The 20,370-nt window shown below is 35.6% G+C and overlaps 2 protein-coding genes across 3 annotated transcripts; both read left to right on the top strand.

Moving 5' to 3' along the window:
• The first annotated feature begins 3,746 nt into the window (after window positions 1–3,746).
• LOC107859516 (receptor-like serine/threonine-protein kinase SD1-8) lies at window positions 3,747–13,935 on the top strand. 2 transcript variants are annotated; one of them, XM_016704565.2, is made up of 7 exons: window positions 3,747–5,236; window positions 11,948–12,118; window positions 12,246–12,397; window positions 12,485–12,695; window positions 12,806–13,043; window positions 13,124–13,274; window positions 13,355–13,935. In XM_016704565.2, the coding sequence occupies exons 1-7, from the start codon at window positions 3,928–3,930 to the stop codon at window positions 13,664–13,666; spliced, it is 2,544 nt and encodes an 847-aa protein (XP_016560051.1). In that variant the 5' UTR covers window positions 3,747–3,927; the 3' UTR covers window positions 13,667–13,935. The 2 variants fall into 2 exon arrangements, with proteins under 2 accessions (XP_016560051.1, XP_016560050.1); XM_016704564.2 differs by having other exon boundaries at window positions 12,207–12,397.
• Window positions 13,936–15,736: 1,801 nt separating this feature from the next.
• LOC107858217 (G-type lectin S-receptor-like serine/threonine-protein kinase At4g27290) lies at window positions 15,737–19,170 on the top strand. The gene is made up of 7 exons (XM_016702911.1): window positions 15,737–16,976; window positions 17,419–17,486; window positions 17,802–17,936; window positions 18,030–18,240; window positions 18,371–18,605; window positions 18,694–18,844; window positions 18,952–19,170. Exons 1-7 carry the CDS (start codon window positions 15,737–15,739, stop codon window positions 19,168–19,170), a joined length of 2,259 nt encoding a protein of 752 aa, XP_016558397.1.
• Window positions 19,171–20,370: the final 1,200 nt, after the last annotated feature.

Raw genomic sequence — 20,370 nt, 5'->3', positions numbered from 1 at the left:
TCGCTGTACTTTTACACGAGTAAAAACATTAAAATATTAAAAGTTAGGATCTGATGGCTGATCTTCTACCAACTGTAGACAAAATGCCCTATCATGCATAGAGTTTTCAATTACTGGCTATAAAATTAGTGCAACCTCCGTCTCATTTTATATTTTATATGTCGTTATTTTTTTTCTCCGTCCTACAAAGAATATGATGGTAATTATTTAGTGATATTATCTTATTTAATTTTTAGTGGGTCTCATTTTATAAGAAAAATAATTAAAAAGTAAACTTTAAGAGGGACAATTTTGTAAACTTTACAAAGTTATCTTTTATTTCTTAAACTTCGGGTTCGATCAAATAACGACACATAAAATGAAACGGAGGAAGTATAAAGTCACAAACACTTGGTAACAGGAATGATAGCTTAATTATACTGACTTTTAGCGTCTAAATCAAACTTAACCTAACACTGATCTGGCCTGTTTTGCAGGAAACTTTGCCATTTTGCAAAAATAAACTATGAAAGGAAAATATAACATTTAAAGCCAGTCAACTACCAAGTAGTAGTACTTTGCTTTCAGTCAATTATTAAGCTCTTTATGACCCTCTAACGGCTAACATTTGTTGTTATATAGCTAACTTCTTGGTGCTAGCAATCTCATTGATGTAAATGGACAATAGTTTATGAAAAGTAAAATTAAAGGGTATATATACGGCCTGTTTTTTTGAGTAATTGTTGTGGTTTAGGAAAATTGGACCGGACTTGGAAGTAGCACATTCTTAATTTCTTGAGTTAATAACTCAAATGGTTACTCAACTTTGAACTTTTATTTCAGAAAGTCACTAAAATTTCATCTTCACTTTCTAAGTAAAAATGTGAAAGTTGAGTGACTTTCTGAATAAAGGTGAAAGTTGAGTGACTTTCTGGGATAAAAATCCAAAGTTGAGTGACTTTCTGGAATAAAAGTTCAAAGTTGAGTGACCATTTGAGTTATTATACTTTCATACAATCACTATCTCCATTTATTTTTATTTGTCCATTTTTTCACTGACACAAAGATTAAAAAAATAGTAAATGATAAGGTTAATTTTAACATATTATAATAAATTTAATGCTTTAAAAAGTTAATTAGATAATGAATCGTATTTAATGTTAAGAGTAAAATAGTGAAATAGATAAATTATCTATTGGTTTTATAAATTGAAAAGATATGATTGGACATCCACAATAAAAAAAGATGGTCGATGAGTAAAAATACTAAATATGGTCAAACTAATCTGCTTTTTCTATGTAGATTCTTAATTATTTTTACGAAAAAGGCTTAAAAATATTCTTGAACTATCTGAAATAACTCAAAAATGTCCTTCATTAGATTTTTGGCTCAAAAATACCCCTCCATTTAATATTTGGCTCAAAAATACCCCTCCCTCTAACGGAATTCGGAAAAGGATAAAAAATACTCTTGAACTATCTGAAATGGGTCAAAAATACCCATCAGTTAAAAATTTGGCTCAAAAATACCCCTTCCTTAACGAAATTAAATTATTTTGATTATTTCGTTAATTTATATAAAGTTCATCATTTAATTTTTATTTCGTTAATTTCTTTAAGTGAAAATTTATATTTCATTAATTTTGTTAATTATATTTCATTAATTTCTTTAAAGATTAAAAAGATGTAAAGTGAAAATACCTTTTTAGAATAAATGTATGTTTATTTTTCAAATCAAATTCAACCAATTTATATTATAATTCAAATACTTTTTTCATTATCTTATTTTTTAAATTAAAATAATACTTTTATGTTAAAAAAATAAACTATTAGGGTTACAAAGTTAAAGTTAGGGTTTAATTCAATCAAAATAATTTAATTTCGTTAAGGGGAGGGGTATTTTTGAGCTAAATATTTAATAGAGGGGTATTTTTGACCAATTTCAGATAGTTCAGGGGTATTTTTGATCCTTTTCCAGATTTCGTTAGAGGGAGGGGTATTTTTGAGTCAAATATTTAACGGAGGGGTATTTTTGAGCCAAAAATCTAACGAGGGACATTTTTAAGCTATTTCAGATAGTTCAGGAGTATTTTTGAACCTTTTCGTTTGTTTTTAAGAAAGAGTCTTGATTATACCAGACATGAATAAAAGCTTTATCTATGGGAAATGGACCTAATCACTTAGACTAAGTACATACGATTAATACTGCTAGCAGTTTTTTAGAGTAGAAATTTGACTAATATAACAGTATTGACGAAGTTGTGAAGAGATGTTGTAAATCAACTGTGGTAAAAGACTGAATGATAAACGATAATAGAAAGGTAAATTGAATTGAAGTTGATTGATTGTGTGACTATCACATTAATTCCATCACTGTATAATACTATTTGTTATCCATACAATAAGGAGAAGTTGGAGTAAAAATTCTACACGAGAAACATGAGTACATACTGGGGGAGTCAGGATATTCACTAAGGGTTCATAAGTGAACATACGAACTAATCGAAGGAGGTTCAGCATCTAATATATCTACATAAAAAATAATTTTAACCATGCTTATATAATATAATTTTTCACCGAAAGGGGTTCGGATGAACCCTCTCGGCAAAAGGTAGATCTGCCTCTGAGTACATACATGACACGATCTATCGAAGCGGTATAGTGTTATATTGTTTGGTTGAGTCCATATTGCAGGTCGTGTTGAATGTGATATATTCGGTCGGATTTATCTCTGCCTATTTTTTAATTTGATTTTTATTTTTATTTATTATTTTTTATAAATAAAGAAAAGATAATTTATCAAATGTGACGAATAAATTCGAACAGAAGAAGTACATAGCATGTTCCACTGACGTTAATCGCTCCTCACTCCCATTATATGAAAGTGTGCATCTTTATCATATTATATTGTGTTACTTTGTATAGTATTGTATTGTTTTGATAGATTGTTAGTTTTTTGTTGAGGTCAAGGAAATAACAATCACGCTTATATAATGTTATACATCAACAAATTATGTAAACTTACTAGAAAAGTGGATGCCATGGTAGAGCAATTAAGGTAGGTAATAAACAAAATTATTAGATATTGAGCAAAGATAAAATGAGAGAAAAAAATAATGCTGCGTTCACACTAGATCGGTGATTATTTAGAATGAGATTGTTCGGTAGTACATAACGATAAATTTTACGATACTATACTATAAAATTTAAGTAACAATCAAAAAGAATATTATGTAGGTGTTTGCCCATGAGAATCAAATACGAATTGAAATTGGAGTTGGAGTTGAAATTGAAGTTGTATTTGATAATAGAAGTTATTTTTGAATTTTTATGAGCAATTTGGAGTGAAATAAGATGAAAATAAGTTTTACTTATTTTTCAAATTCTGAAATTTTCTAAAATTTTTCAACTAAAAATAAATAAATATTTTTCATGGTCAAACACTCCAACTATCTAAACTACACAAATATACATTATAATAAATAACTAACCATCCAAACAAGCTGAATTAGTGTTTTAGATCACAAGAAAATCCCCTCTTCTTTTTTTTTTTTGGTAATTAATTTAACGTTAGTCAAACATTTTCACATCAAATTAAGACTAATAGAGTACTAAGTAATATCTTTACCCAATAAATAATCTTCCAAATATGAGTAGTATAATTTTCACAATTTTCAACTTACTGACATGGTGAATTTGAAATAAGTTTTGTGACATTTCATTTTCAAAGGATGACTTTATAAGACCAAGAAAGAACCAACCATATAGAAGTTAGAAGGGGGTGCGTAGTGCGTACCAAAAAACCATCTTCCTTTCCTCTTCCTATCCTATCAAAAAACGAAGAACAAGTACACACCAACAAATGTCTCAAACGCCAAGACTCCCCAACTTCTCCTACTTGTCTTCCATAAACAACCTAAACAAAACACTCCTTTCTTAAAATTCCACAATGATAAACAACAACAAAGAATATTGCTTTCACCAATTCTGCTTCTTGCTTCTGATTTTTCAATTTCTTCGTCCAATTCTTGCTTTACCTACTGATACTATCACACCAACACAGCCTTTAACCAAAGATCAAACGTTAGTGTCCTCCGATCAACTCTTTGAATTAGGTTTTTTTACTCCGGGTGGTGCTAATTCAGACAAATGGTATGTTGGAATCTGGTACAAAGAGATTCAAGACAGGACTGCTGTTTGGGTTGCTAACAGAGCCAACCCCCTTTCAAGCTCAGCAAAATCAGTCCTGAAAATCACCGAAACTGGCACCCTTATACTTACCGATGGCCAAACGGGGAACTCCGTTTGGTCTTCAGAGCAAAAAACCCCGGCAACAAATGTTGTAGCCCAGCTCCTGGAATCAGGGAACTTTGTTGTTCGCCCTGAAAACGATGAAACCAAACAGAGTTACTTGTGGCAGAGCTTTGATTATCCGACAGATACATTGTTACCTGGGATGAGACTTGGATGGGATTCGAAAACTGGGCTGAACAGGAACATAACATCATGGAAGACACCAACTGATCCAGCTCCTGGAGACTACACTTTCAAGATCAACACCAGTGGATTACCAGAAATCTTCTTAACGAATAAACAAGAAATTATGTACCGCAGTGGCGCTTGGAATGGGATTAGATTCAGTGGGGTGCCTGAAATGAAGCCTACTGAGATCATAACATTCGAATTTCAGTTCAATTCCGATGAAATTTCTTACATGTTTGAGTTACACAACAAGACATTGTATTCCAGGTTGTTGGTGAATCATAATGGACTTCTTGAAAGATACACTTGGATTCCAACAAACAGTATATGGAATCGATTCTGGTATGCACCAAAAGACCAATGTGACAGTTACACAGAGTGTGGAGTATCTGGAATTTGCGATACAAATATTTCACCAATATGTAAATGTATGGTGGGATACAAGCCTAAAAATCAAATAGCGTGGGATTTGCGAGATGGATCAGATGGGTGTGTTCGTTTTCATAAATTGGATTGTGAAACTGATGAGTTTAATGTATTGAGGAACATGAAGTTGCCAGATACAACGTGGTCGTTTGTGGATAAAAATATGAATTCAGATGAATGTGAAAGTATGTGTAGGAAGAATTGTTCTTGTATGGCTTATACAAATTCGAATATTAGTGGAAGCGGGTCGGGTTGTGTGATATGGAGCTCCGAACTTATTGATATGCGGCAGTATGCGGCCGCGGAAGGTGGACAAGTTCTCTACGTTAGGGTGTCTTCTTCTGATGCAGGTATCAATCTTAATCTTTTACTATGATAAGATTAAATGATATTCTCATAAATTTGACATTACTTTTACTTAATGCCTCAAAATTGAAAAGTGTTTTTCTTAAATTCTATGTCAGTTCTTTTGAGTGGCTGTATAAGCTTCAGTTATTTTGGATGTTTCTAGCTTTGTTTGCAATTTTATGTTTAGGTGCAGTGGATTTTAACTTGGACAAAGATGGAATTGTATTGTTATGATAGATTGACGTCTAGAAGAAATTGTGTTATACTTAAAAAATAATTGTCCTAGTAAAAAGAAGTTGTACAATCAGTTTTATTGTTAGATAATACTCCTCTCAAGTTTTGGGTCACCAGGATGATTTTTGTGGACTCGGTTTACTTGTTCTTGGTGCGTCCTTCATCGCATTTTATTTGATACTTTTTGACTTACATGATATTTAAAGAAAAAAAGTAAATATTTCTTAAGTTTGTGGTCAAATAATTTTAAAATATTTATGTGATTGTAAATTATTTTATTAAGAGTAAAAAGAATCTAAAACTAAATTATTTTCAATTAAAATAAAATGCCATTCTTTTTTTAAAAGAAAATGATCCGAAGGGAGTAGTATTTTCGACAGAAGTAATATACAAAGGGTAAAATTTGGGAAGTATTTCCATGGCTGTAAATATGCAATTTAATAGTCTTTTCTTTTGTAGAGAATTGAAGAATAGTTAGTTGTCTTCAAATGTATATCCTTGAACCCCCTCTTAAATTCTCTTTCATTTCACCTACTTTGGAATCTAAAATTTTATATCAAAAAATTCATTTCTAATGCATAGTTGCTACTTGCAAGTTATCAAAACCACCTTTGAAAAATGAAGAGGTTAATTGGTCCCATAGATGATCAATAATAAGTGCATTAAATCCTGAAAAGGACTCATATTAAGCAACCTACTTTTAAAAGCTATTATACCAATATATTCTTTGTGGTATGCACGTTTTCCATATAATTTTCTTTTTTCTCTGCTTTGCGTATTTTACTTTGAAATCGAAAATAATTAGAAACCTAACCATATCTGACAACCCCATCTACAAATTGCTTTCAATAGGGACTTAATTTTATTTATCTACTATTTGGACTTTCTTTTTCTCATTTGATTAGATAGGGATGCTTTAAGTATTTGGAAAATGTGTTACACAGTCAAGGCTAAAGGTAATCAGTCACCTAATTCCACCTTCTCTCCAATCACGTACTCATTAATTTGAAGTTTAAACAAACGTTATCAGCTTATTGTCACAATATAGTTCGTAAAAATATGGCGGGTTTAAGAATTTACCAACACATAAAAATTAAAGTAATGAAAAAAAGATAATAGAAGGCGTAAAAGGAAAAACTTTTAGCCCCTTTTTATACATATTATACCTTGGGAAAATTTACCTAGTGTGAATGTACTCTTTTAAGAAAATAGTTTTGGATCAAAACAGTTCAAGATTCTCTTAAAATTTTTGGAGAAGTTTGCATGTTGAAATCCTATAATTATGCCTGCCCTTAAATTTCATGTAAATATCACGAGAAGTTTTTTTTTTTTTTTTTTAAAATGAGGGTGAAAAAGTAGGTTTAAGAGGGAAATAAAGGTAACAAAGTAATCAAAATGCGTATTTGCCTTTTCTTTTGTACTTTCCTCTTCAAGGCTTCCTTTTTCCCCTTTTCTGCTTTCATATTCCCTTTTGGATTCAAGAAACTTTTAATTATGGTGTTAAATAAAGTGTTCAAAATAAAGCTTGTTTAGCTCTAGATCATTTTCCGTTAAATGGTCCCACAAAATTTGGGTCCCTCAACGAGATATGCTCCTTTTTCAAATTACTCCATATTTCATAGTATTACTTCATCTCTATTGATTTCTCACACCATTACTATTCGATATACTCATTTAATACTGAGGGTAGCACAAAACAACATAATAAAATTTTTTATAAAACTGAACAAGTAAAATAAAACATATATTTTAGTTAGGGGCGAAAGTAAAAAAATGGTAAAAACTTACACGCGGTGGTGTCGAAGTAATTACCTGGTCGGTGTGGTGGGCCCACCTTACATAGTTTAGGCTCCATTCTCCAACATTACATGGCCGACTATCTTGACTTTTTTGGGCCAGCCCAGTTGCTTTTCCTTTGCTTTTTTTTTCTTATATAAATAACATAAATATCAATCTTTAAAACGTAATTACACTCTTTCCTATTTTTTAATTACTTTAATATCTCTCCTTATTAATATACATAATATAACCGCTATGTATATGTGGAATTTTTATAATATATTTAGGAAGTTGAGATTTTTTGTAATATTAAAGACATAAGTTATGCATTTTTTTATTGCGAGGGCCTTTGAGTTGGTGGTAGTTAATTCCAGCTTACCGAAGAAGGAGGAACATCTGATTACTTTCTGTAGTAGGGTTGCCAAGACCCAGATTGACTTTTTGCTGCTTAGGAAGGGCGATAGAGTTTTGTGCAAGGATTGTAAGGTCATTCCGAATGAGAATCTTACGACCCAAGATAGACTCCTGATGATGGATTTGGTTTTCAAGATGGGCACGAAAAGGAGGAGTGGAAAGGGTCGTCCTAGAGTTAGGTGGGGTGACCTGACTCTGGCAAGGGCTTTGGAGATAGGGGCGAAGTTGGTAGAGATGGGGGCTTGGGAGGCTCGGGAGGACGTGGATAGTATGTGGGAGAGGGCCGCTGGGTGTATTAAGGAAACTACTAGAGAGGTCCTGGGTGTCTCGAAGGGCAAGCCTGGCCAGCACCGGGGGATTGGTGGTGGAATGAAAAAGTGAAAAAGAAGGTGGAGACGAAGAAGGCGGCTTACGTGAAGCTGGCTGAGAGTAAGGATGAAGAGGAGAAGCGGGTGAGCAGGGAGGAGTACAAGGTAGTTAAGAAAGAGGCTAAGTTAGCAGTTACGACTACTAAGTCAGCAGCTTTTGAGAGATTGTATTTGGGATTAGAGGAGAGAGGTGGGAAAAAAGGTTGTTTAGGCTTGCCAAATCTAGGGAGTGTAAGGGGCGGGATTTGGACCAAGTGAAGTGCATTAAGGGGGAGGATGGTAGAGTTTTGGTGGAGGATGCTCTAATTCAGAAAAGATGGCAGTCGTATTTCCATAAGTTCTAGAACGATGTGGGGGACCGAGGTATTTTGTTAGGAAAGCTGGAGCATACTGAGGAGTGTCAGGATTTTGGATATTGTCGGCGTTTTAAGGTGGAGGAAGTCTGTGAGGCTATTCGCAAGATGCAGAGGGGCAGGGCTACGGGGCCTGATGAGATTCCGATGAATTTTTGGAAGTTTGCTAGCGGTGCAGGGTTGAGGTTTGTAACCCATTTGTTTAACAATATCTTCAAATCTGCTAAGATGCCCGAGGCGTGGAGATGGAGCACGATGATTCATGTCTATAAAAACAAAGGTGACATTTAGAGTTGTAACAATTACCGTGGTATTAAGTTGTTGAGTTACACGATGAAAGATTTAGGAGAGGGTAGTGGAGCGGAGGTTGAGGAAGTTAGTTCATATTTTAGAGAATCAATTTGGTTTTATGACCGGTCGCTCGACGACTGAGGCAATTCACCTTATGCGGAGGCTGGTTGAGCAGTATAGATAGAGGAAGAGGGATCTCCACATGGTGTTTATTGACCTGGAAAAGACGTTTGACAAGGTCCCCAGGGAGGTTTTGTGGAGATGCTTCGAGGCGAGGAAAATACCAGTGGCGTACATCCGTTCGATTAAGGACATATACGAGGGGGTGAAGACCCGGGTAAGAACCGCGGGAGGAGATTCCGAGCATTTTTCGATCTTGACAGGGCTGCATCAGGGATCGACTCTTAGCCCGTTCTTATTCACCTTGGTGATGGATATGTTGACAAGGAATATACAAGGGGAGGTCCCTTGGTGTTTGCTTTTTGCGGATGATGTAGTTTTGATTGATGAGTCGCGCCGAGGTGTTAATGAGAAGTTAGAGATTTGGAGACGGACCCTCGAATCTAAAGGATTCAAGTTGAGTAGGACCAAGACAGAGTACTTGGAGTGTAAGTTTAGTGACTCGAGGAGAGAGGACGAAACGATAGTGCAATTGGAATCGCAGGTGGTTTGTAAGAGGGATAGTTTTAAGTATCTTGGGTCTAAGATTCAGGGGAATGGAGAGATTGATGAGGATGTTTCTCACCGTATTGGGGCAGGTTGGATGAAATGGAGGCTCGCCTCAGGACTTTTATGCGATAAGAAGGTGCCTCTCAAACTTAAAGGTAAATTCTATAAAGCTGCGGTCTGGCCGACCATGTTGTATGGAGCGGAGTGTTGGCCTGTTAAGATTTCTCACGTCCAAAATTTGAAGGTGGCGGAAATGAGAATGTCATGTTGGATGTGTGGTTATACGAGGGCTGACAGGGTAAGGAATGACACTATTCGGGAAAAAATGGGTTTAGAGGGTTTTAAAAGGGGTAGGGGTAGATCGAGGAAATACTGGAGAGGCGTGATTAGAAGTGACATGGAGCAGTTGCAGCTTACTAAGGACATGACCCACGATAGGAAAGTTTGGAGAAAGAGTATTAAGGTAGAAGGCTAAGTAAGGTGGTTGAGACGTAGTCGGCAGATAAGAGAGGTTGGCGTAGCTTGGGTGCTAAGTCTAGGTTTGGGGAGGGGAGCCCTTGGTTTGTTAATGTACTTCATTTTTGTGGATGTTATTGCTCTGTTATTTTATCATGTGCCCTCAGTCGGTTGATTTACTTCATTTTTTTTCTTTTTTTGGTCTATGGTCCACTGTCTTGAGCCGGGGGTCTATCGGAAACAACCTCTCTACTTCTTCGGGGGTAGTGGTATGAACTGCGTACATCTTACCCTCCCCAGACCCCACTTTGTGGGAATATACTGGGTTTGTTGTTGTTGTTAGTTTTTTTTTTTTTTTTAAAATTAAATAAATCATATGTTTCCTAATGTAATACAGGACAATGATTGTATACCAATTCCTTAAACACGTTAGGAAAATGTCATAAACGTTTGAAAGAAGGTTTGGTGAGTAAAGATTGCTCATAGATTAGTTGAACTGTTATTAAGGGATTATGTATATAATAATTAGCAAATTGTATTTGACCAAGACAATGTCATGGATGTTGTTATTGGTTTTTTTGGACACAACTTTTAGGTGAAATAGATCATGTTTTTTAAATTAAAATTATAGAAACCTTTTTTTTTTGGTTGTTATCTACGCTCAAAATATTTAGTGACATCATTGGACTTTAAGTCTTTTCAATTCAAACTTTGCTATTCTTACCAAAAATGATTTTTAACAACATTGTTTGTAGCTCTAATTAAAAAAAACAAAAGAGTTAATACATAAAAGTGATCCTAAACTTGACACCAAATTATAACTTTGACCTTAAATTTTGACAGTACACAAATATGACCTTTAACTATTCAAAACTGTATAAATATGACCTCCAATCCTACGTGGCAAAACGCGTGTTCAACACGCAAAGCTGGATGCTTCCAGTTTAAAATCTGAAGGCATAATACATAAATATGACCTTAAACTTTGACAGTGCACAAATATGATCTTTAACTATTCAAAACTGCACAAATATGACCTTTAAATGACTTTCACTATTATTTTTTTCATTATTTTTGGCTCAAAGATGAAAATGACATCTCATTTCTTTTGTCATTGCGAAAAAAGAGCAATATTGAAGATTTATTAATTAGGCGGGTCCATATGAAAAAATCGAGCGGGTATGTATATATATTATAAAGCAGGGGACGAATTTAAGTTACATAATATATCTAAATATTATTTATTTAAATATTAAATTAAAGATGAAACTATACTAATAACAAAAATTATAGTTTTAATAAAACGTTATTAAATTAATGTTATTAAGGATAGTAGTAGTTGTATATTAAATTAGTGTTATCAAATTAACGTAATTAAAATTTTATTAAATTAACGTTATTCAATTAACGAGGGGTGGACCTACGTGGTTTCCATGGGGTTCACCCGAACCCCCTCGGTAAAAAAATTACGTTTTATATATATAAGATAGAAAATGTATATTTATGTACGTATATTAATGTTGAAACACATGAAACAAGGCACTTAGATCCCTGCTAGTGTAATAATAATAATAATAATAATAATAATAATAAAAATGTTGTCATTTTAACACAAAAAGTAAAACTTTGACAATGCACAAATATGACCTTTAACTATTCAAAACTGCACAAATATGACCTCTCTCCAAGTCAGTCCTTTTAACGACGTGACACCGTGTGATTGAATTACCTTTCCACGTAGGCGCGAGTGAGACTCACGCATGTGGTTGGAAAATCGGAGGTCATATTTGTTCAGGTTTTGAATAGTTAAAGGTCCTATTTGTGCACTATCAAAATTTAAGTTCAAAGTTATAATTTGGTGTCAAATTTTGGGTCATTTTTATATGTATTAACTCTAAAAAAAAAAAAAAAATGGGAATTCAGTGAGAGATATGTTTTCAGTTAGAATTAAAAAAGGTTATTTACACGAATAGCTGGGACTCTCTGCTTTTTCTAGCCCGTATACATAAAATATACGCTCATTATCTAGGTTGGATGAACGACTATTTAGGTTACGTCTTCAATAAAAATGTGATCTACTCTGGCACTGAACTCTTGAAAAAAATTAAGCATGATGTAATAACATTAACTTGAAAAGTTTTAATTTCAGTGCAAATTGGAGGTGTGGGATCTGGAAATAGTTCTGGCAAGACAAAAAAAGTTGCAATGGCTGCTGGGATTACAGTTGGTATAGCTCTTTTGCTAGTTGTATTTACCCTCTGCTTCTTATCAAAGAGAAGAAAATATCAAGGTTCAATCCGAACGAAGTCTGAAAATAGAGGTATTGGATGAATCTATGATGATAAATAAGATTGTCTAATATGAAATGCTTCATTTTCTAATGAATGCTACTTATGGTTTCAAACAAGGCACTAGTGAACGAAGTCAAGAGTTTCTAATGAATGCAGCTATTATTCCGAGTAAAAGAGAGTTCTCCGGTGAAACTTCCACGGAAGAGTTTGAATTGCCATTATTTGACTTCAGCACCCTAGCTATGGCAACAGAGAATTTTTCTGATGCGGCTAAGTTAGGCCAAGGTGGTTTTGGCTGTGTTTACAAGGTAAAAATCTCAGTTATATGTAAACCATAGCATAATGAAGAAGAGAAAATGATCGCTGAGCTCAATAGGATATGTTCTGTTGATCAGGCAATACTGGTTGAAGGTCAAGAAGTAGCAGTCAAAAGGCTCTCAAAGAATTCCGGCCAAGGAGTAGAGGAATTTAAGAATGAGCTAAGATTGATTGCCAGGCTACAACACAGAAATCTAGTCCGGCTTCTTGGCTGCTGTGTTGATATGGAAGAGAAGATGCTGATCTATGAATACTTGGAAAATAAAAGTTTGGATTCAATTCTGTTCAGTAAGTCTTTTTCGTTATACTGCTTTTATGAGTGGAGTGAAGTGAAGTGATTCACATCAGTAACGTGCTTATAATATATTTTGTGACTCACATTCAAATATTCTCCTCAGATAAACAGAAGAGCTCGCTGCTGGATTGGCAAAGGCGGTTCAATATTATTTGTGGGATTGCTCGGGGGCTTCTATACCTTCACCAAGATTCAAGATTTAGGATTATCCATAGAGACCTTAAAGCAAGCAATATTCTTCTTGATAAAGATTTGACCCCCAAAATATCCGATTTTGGCATGGCAAGAATTTTTGGCGGGGATGAGACTGAAGGAAATACAAAAAGAGTTGTTGGAACCTAGTAAGCACACTACTTAGTTTCTTTGCATCATTCGTAGAACCTTTAAAGCTGTTCCTAAATCTGTTTTTGTTTTGATGTAGTGGTTACATGTCTCCGGAATATGCAATGGATGGCCTCTTCTCTGTTAAGTCCGATGTTTTCAGCTTTGGGGTTTTGGTGTTAGAAATAGTAACTGGGAAGAAGAACAGGGGATTCTATAATCAAAACAACCATCTCAACCTTCTTGGACATGTAAGTTCACCGATTATATGTAGCTTCATTATTGCCAACACGTTTGTCATTTCTGATTAAGAAAGTTATTGATTCTGCAGGCGTGGAGGCTATGGAAAGATGGGACCAGCTTGGAGCTACTGGATCCATCTGTTGGAGAGCCGTTTTCTCTATCTGAAGTGATGAGATGCATACAAGTTGGACTGTTGTGCGTCCAGGAGCAAGCAGAAGACAGACCAAACATGGCTACTGCAGTTCTGATGTTAGGCAGTGAAAGCGCATCACTGCCTCAGCCTAAAAACCCAGGATTTTGCCTTGGAAGAAGAACTCTTGATTCAGATTCATATTCAACTAATTATGAAGAAACTTGCACTGTCAACCAAGTTACAGTTACCGCGATAGATGGCCGGTAGTTGATGGTATCACCCTCAAAAGTGTATATTATTATAAGAGGTTCACAGTTTTCTCTTGTATACTTCATCAAATTTTTGTTTCTGGGTAAGTCTTGTGAAAGCTAAAGAGTATAATTAGGTCTTTTTTTCTCATTACATACAATTACAAGTTAAAAGATCCGTCCTGGTTCATCATCAATGTAACAGTTCTTTCCTTTTCCATATCCTTGAAATTCATTGTAAATTACTGTCCCATCATTGATGTGATTCAGAAGGAATAGTTTTGTGCATTCGTCTTCTTCTTAAGTTTTATCACCCGGCTATTACATCCCTCATAATGTGTTATATGTCTTGTTACTTGAGAAGGTGCCAATGGCTCCTTGCTGATAATTCCTGACCAAAAATGTCAGAGCCAATACTCTTCTTGAGGTTCTTCCTTCCCCACATTTTTTATGAAGAGAGCAACATTTCCTACAAGACTTTACCGTATAATAACAGTGTGATGATCTCTTCCAAAACACACGGACATCAAACCTCTAATATAAGAAGAAGACCTCAAGAAGTAGTGACTTCAAGTGCTCAGCTAAAAGTACGGCATGATGATTTAATGAAGCAAATCTGACCTTTTTGATACGCAAGAGTGTACTAGAATTTGTCTAATGCCAATTTCCATATTTATAAGCTATGCCTCTTTCTCTATCATTCACATATTGTGAGACAAAACCCCTAGTACTTATGGGAACAAACAGAAAGAGCGGAAGACAATGAGAGAGAGCCATCGTGATATAGTTACTTCTTTTACTTTTTCTTCAATGTCTACATATGATCAGGTTCTGTTGGTATGCAGAGGTTGTATCTCCCCTTGATTTCAAATGTTATCATTTTCTGGTCCGTATTTAGCTTTGATGTCGGTCAGATGAATGCAGTTCTCGTCATCGAGCATTACTTCAACCTTACATGACATGTAAGTAGACAATGCAATATGATGCAGTTTAACTTCCTCTACACTGGTTTTACTTATTTTATTTAAATTGCATTTCTTTGTGTCAAATAAATGAGGCTTCAATCTTGAAGTTATATTCGGTATCCACTTAGCAGGGTTTTTGTACGGAGAATGAAATTATTACAGTTATCTACAAAGCCATTCCCCTGTCGCCAACTGGGGTCTCTCTTCCACCGATGAACCCATAGAAAGTAAAACAATTCTGTGAAGAAGTGCTGTCCGTTATAAAGGACTTCTACTAAGTAATGAGAAGGACATTATTGACATGAAAAAATTCATGCTTCATGTTTAAATTAGTTTAACTTAGAAATTTCGTTGAGTTCAATATAACAAACATAGATTGAGAACTGGTTCAATCCCAATTATTGTAACTCATCTCACTGAGTTATTACCTTTTGACCATTCTTTTAAGATTATGCAGGATTTGCAAAAGCACATTAATAATAGATTACATTCTTTTTCAAGGCAAACACTCATAATTACATAGGACGAAATCAGTAGCGTAAGTTACGTTTCTGTGATATACAATCAACTTTTCCTAAAGGGGTTGGAATGACTTTGCCCTCTGAAGTATGCATTAATGACAGTGTTATCTCTCAAATAAATCTTTAAACCAGGATTTAACTAAGGATATAGAACTCATTTTCTTAGAGGAAAATTTTATTTATGATACAGAGAACAAGAAAATAAACCATGAAAGTATTCCTGCGTTCTCTTCTGAATGGTTTAATTCCATAGGAGAGTGGATTTGCACAAATTAAATCGCGACCTGATCTTTCAGTTAATGCTGACACAATGCTAGTTACTTTTTTTGTCCTTCCTCTTAAGTATAAGGTTTGGAACTACAAAGGTCACGTTTTTCATCTTTTCCAGCTAAGAAATTTGTTTCAACTTGCCCTCAAGAACTCACCATTTAACTTCTCTCTTCCATTTTTATATTTTTTTTCGAAAAAGAAAAGTGTATTTCTCGTGGCCCTTTTAGTTTTTAGAGTGCTTGTTTTAGCTCATTTTGTGAGGATAATTTTCCATTTTTTCTACTGCTCAAGTTTCTCTTGCTCTTTTTTGTATCTTCATTTTAATTAACACCAATGGGTACCGTGCTTCCTTGGCTATTCACTCTCTGTCATCTCCTTATCTCCAAATCCTCGTATCCAAGTTACGGTGCTGCTAATGATTCCTTGTTCCCAAATCAAGCCCTCACCGACGGCATGAATTTGGTTTCGTCCAACAAAATATTTGAATTAGGATTCTTTGGTTCTCCTCCATTCATTGGAAAGAGGTACCTGGGATTGTGGTACAAGGACATAGGGTCCAGTACTGCAGTATGGATTGGCAATGTATTGGATCCACTTAGATGTGGAGTGCTTGTATTCAACCAAAGAGGATGCATTTTTCTCCAAGATTATATAGGAACAACCATATCGGTTTATAAGCCAAACCAGATTGTTCTCAGACCAGTTCTGAAGCTCCTGGATTCAGGTAATCTTGTGTTTGGAGATTCTAGAAATCTGACGGCTGGAGAGTACCTGTGGCAAAGCTTTGATCACCCTGTCGACACATTGTTACCAGGAATGAAGCTCGGTTGGGACCAAAAAACTGGTATCGACCGATCCATGAGGTCCTGGAGGACAAGTGTTGATCCAGCTCCAGGTGATTATTTGTTCAGGTTAGACTCAGGTGACTCAGGTCATTCACCCCAACTAGTTCTTGAGAAAAAACAGCGAACAGTTTCAAGGTGGGGTCCTTGGGATGGACAAAAATTCAGTGGCAGTGATGCGCTCATGGAAAACAATTACTTTAGACCAATGTTTAACTCTAATACTGATGCATTTTATTTCACATTCGAAGCCAAGTATGACTGGAGTTTGAAACTGACACTGAATCTAGAGGGAAAGATAGAGTTCCTGAGATGGAATAATGCTACCAAGCGCTGGGATATAGTGAATACACTGAATAAGGACATCTGTGACCAGTATAGGACTTGTGGGCCTTTTGGAGTTTGTATTGGCGAAGATCCACGCTGTTGGTGTCCCGATGGTTTCACGGCTGCATCACAAGATGACTGGAACAAGAAGGATTTTACGGAAGGATGTAGGAGAATCACCCCACTTAACTATACTGATAAAGACGTGTTTGTGAAGAATACTGGACTAAAGCTACCTGATAATGCAATTTACTGGGGAATGTTGCATCCCGAGGAGTGTGTAGAGAAGTGCTTGAAGGAAAGCTCGTGTATGGCTTATACTAACATCAATATAAACGGAAATGGCAGCAAGTGCCTCGTTTGGTTGGGGTGGTTACTTGATATGCGACGTTCACAGAAATCTGGTAATGATATTTTTATACGGATGGCAAACGGAAGAATAGGTGAACACGATTGCTTACTTGTGACACGATAACTGAGTCAATGCCTTAATTATAGAGTTAATTGGTGCATAAACGTTCTAATAATAGAATTCCCATTTTAGTACTTGTTAAGTGGTTCATGCAGATTTGTCATTCCTTTTTTTTATTTTCAAGTTGCACATGCACATGCACCTTCATCTCCATGATATCGAAAAATTAGATGTGTTTGAAGAATTTTACTGATTGTTGTCACATAACTGCTGCACAATTTAGCAAAGATTAAACCAACCTGCATGCATCTAGTTGTTCTCGTTGCAAAATCTTTTTAACATTGTATTTACTCAATAAGCAAGTACCTCTACATATTCGTATAAAGTTTTATCGGTTAAATGGAAACTAACACTTTTGACTTTCTTATGAACAGATGCACCTGTTTCCCGTTGGAGAAGGAAACCGAAATGGATAGTATTTGTTTCTATGATGTCAGTGCTGGCAATTGTTATCTTGGCTACATATATAAGATATCGATATTGAGTAAGGAGGATAGTGGTGCTAGGTAAAAAAGAATCACCTTGTGCTGGTTTTACATTACTGTTTTTATAGTTCTTCATTACAGCCGAGCTTAGTTTCACTCAAACACTATTCTAGGGAAAAAAACTCCTTTAACCATTGAGACGGCAAGAACAAGCAGAGACATTGTTCAAAATGCATCTTGTTGTGCCAAAACCCTTATTCTGCAATGAAAAAATAGTTTCGTATTGTCTGATTAATTTGTTTTCTCAAACGAATATCTGCATCTGAGCTCAGCCGGGAAATTCTCAAGGAGATTTTCTGCAGGGCACGAATGTTATTGCATATGATTTCAGTGTTCTAGCTGCAGCCACTAACAATTTCTCACTGGATAATAAGATAGGGCATGGTGGCTTTGGCAATGTTTATAAGGTTACTATTTCTTTTCAACAAGCATGAACATGCATATTTGCAGTAAACAGACAGCAGAATTAATATCCAAATGCTACATACTTAAATCTGTAGGGTGTGCTAGAGACCGGAGTAGAAATAGCAGTGAAGAAGCAGAACGTGACTTCCCGTCAAGGATTTATGGAGTTTGAGAATAAAGTCAAATTAATAGCAAAGCTACAGCATCGTAACCTAACCAAGTTGTTGGGATACTGCATTCATGGAACAGAAAAATCCTTAGTCTATGAGTTCATGGAGAATAATAGCCTAGACAAGGTCATATTTGGTATGACATCTTAAATAACAACTTTGCTTTACTATTGTCTCTGTTGTTTTGATATTGAAATAGACACAGAAGACAGAAATTAGGGACTATCTAAGTGAAAATTTAGTAACTATTTTCTGTACATGTCCAGATCCTGCAAGAAGGGTTACAGTAACATGGCCAACACGTTTTAACATTATCAAAGGAGTTGCAAAAGGATTAGCTTACATGCATCATGACTCAAGGTTGACAATAATTCACCGCGACTTAAAAGCTAGCAATGTCTTGCTAGACAGAGAGATGACACCCAAGATATCTCACTTAGGGCTGTCAAGGGTATTTGAAGACAATGTTGAAGAAAAGACTCAACATGTAATTGGAACACGGTTAGTACATAATCACTCATTATCATTAAGACTACATGTTTATACATATTTTGGAATTTTTACTGATAGTTTTATGTTGTGGCTGTAGTGGTTACATGCCTCCTGAATACTTAGAAAATGGATATTATTCAACAACATCGGATGTGTTCAGTTTTGGAATTTTGGCATTGGAGATTGTGAGTGGCGAAAGGAATTGGAATTATCGGCACCCGATCTATGATGTTGGTCTAGTAGGCTATGTAAGTATATCATCCCCTGGTTATGGTCACCACTTCACTTAAATTGGTTATATAGAAGTTTCGCTTTGTTCTAAAACTTTGTACGTGATTGATCTTTTGATGGGCAGGCTTGGAGAATATGGACTGAAGGGACGGCCATAGAACTACTGGATCCACTGATAGAAAAACCAGCTGATTGTAATGGAGTCTTAGGATGCATCCTTGTTGGGCTCTTGTGTTGTGAACGGCGCACCGAAGACAGACCTTCAATGGCTCAGGTGGTTTCCTTACTGAAGGAGAATGAAATGTCAAGGTTAAATTTTATGCCGCAGGAACCTTACTTCTAAGGAGTTGAGTCACAGTGGCAGGCGTCACAACAGCATGAATGGGGTAACTATTACTGCAATTACTGGTTGATCCTGACAATCTCAAAAGACTAACATACAGAGAACAAACTCTGTAAATGCGAGGTCTTTTTTTTTCTTTTTCTGATTACTAGTATAACGTGAAACTATGAACATGAAGTTCCTGCTGGCCAACAGCCCAAGAGGCTTAAGCTGAGCTTCCTATTTTGCGAGCTCGCAAGCAGGAATTTTAGGGCAATTAGTGTTGTTAAGGAAAGGATCATTAATCATCCTTTATAGAAGTAATAATGACCTCTTTTAACTTAGCATTTATATATCTTCTTGAGTTTAGGTGTTCACTGTTATGAACCAATTGTCCCACATTGGAAAAATAGAGAAATGCTAAGGCGATTATAAGCCAAATGGGTTCTCCCACCTATTAGACTAGTCTTTTGGGTTGGGCTCTTCCATTTGGTTTATAACATTGGTGCTCTCGTTGAGAATCTCATACGTTGGGCCGTGACTCGGAGTGGTCCTCTGGACCCAAGAGGGGTGCTAGCCTGTCACGGATGGAGGTGATGAAGAAAACTAGAGAGAGAGAGTTCTTTAGGAGAGAGACCCACAAGAAAATTAGAGAGAGAGACCCACCTCTATGGAGAGGATGAAGAAAACTAGAGAGAGAGAGTTCTTTAGGAGAGAGAGAGAATTAATTTTGTGGTAACACCTGTGGGTAACCTCCACGACGGACGGACTATTTATATTAATAACTCGGAGTATGTACAATTACACCGTCACATATTAATTAGGCTCCACAACGACGGATTATTTATATTAATAACTCGGAGTATGTACAATTACACCGTCACATATTAATTAGGCTCCACAACCTAAGAATTCTCCCACTTGGAGATTGATTTTGTCATCCAAGAATTACATTCTCAAAAATAAAATAAAATTCCTCCATCATCAATATATGTTCGCCACACCGCAACATCTGTAGACACAACTACAGAAAACCAACTAAGGTATTGCACAACCTTAGTTTACCAACATCAACATATTTTTTCAACATGTCTGTTGAATTCTTTTCACTCTCTATCTTTTTCAAACACATATCACCTTCTTCCACTGCCCCGCGAGTGAAATGGTACCGTCTTCTAATGTACTTTGTCTTTGAGTGATAGACCGGGTTCTTCACCAACT

The sequence above is a fragment of the Capsicum annuum genome, chromosome 2 (assembly GCF_002878395.1).
Source record: "Capsicum annuum cultivar UCD-10X-F1 chromosome 2, UCD10Xv1.1, whole genome shotgun sequence".
Taxonomy (NCBI): Eukaryota; Viridiplantae; Streptophyta; class Magnoliopsida; order Solanales; family Solanaceae; genus Capsicum; species Capsicum annuum.
The sequence above is the reverse complement of the archived record's forward strand: the minus strand, read 5'-3'. Positions and strand labels throughout refer to the sequence as shown.

Coding starts and splice junctions, on each gene's coding strand:
- LOC107859516 (XM_016704564.2), top strand. CDS start 3,928: ATGATAAACAACAACAAAGAATATTGCTTTCACCAATTCTGCTTCTTG. Junction 13,044..13,123: donor AAAAGAGTTGTTGGAACCTA/GTAAGCACACTA, acceptor GTTTTGATGTAG/TGGTTACATGTCTCCGGAAT. Junction 13,275..13,354: donor ATCTCAACCTTCTTGGACAT/GTAAGTTCACCG, acceptor TTGATTCTGCAG/GCGTGGAGGCTATGGAAAGA.
- LOC107858217 (XM_016702911.1), top strand. CDS start 15,737: ATGGGTACCGTGCTTCCTTGGCTATTCACTCTCTGTCATCTCCTTATC. Junction 17,937..18,029: donor GCTTTGGCAATGTTTATAAG/GTTACTATTTCT, acceptor TTAAATCTGTAG/GGTGTGCTAGAGACCGGAGT. Junction 18,606..18,693: donor CAACATGTAATTGGAACACG/GTTAGTACATAA, acceptor TTGTGGCTGTAG/TGGTTACATGCCTCCTGAAT.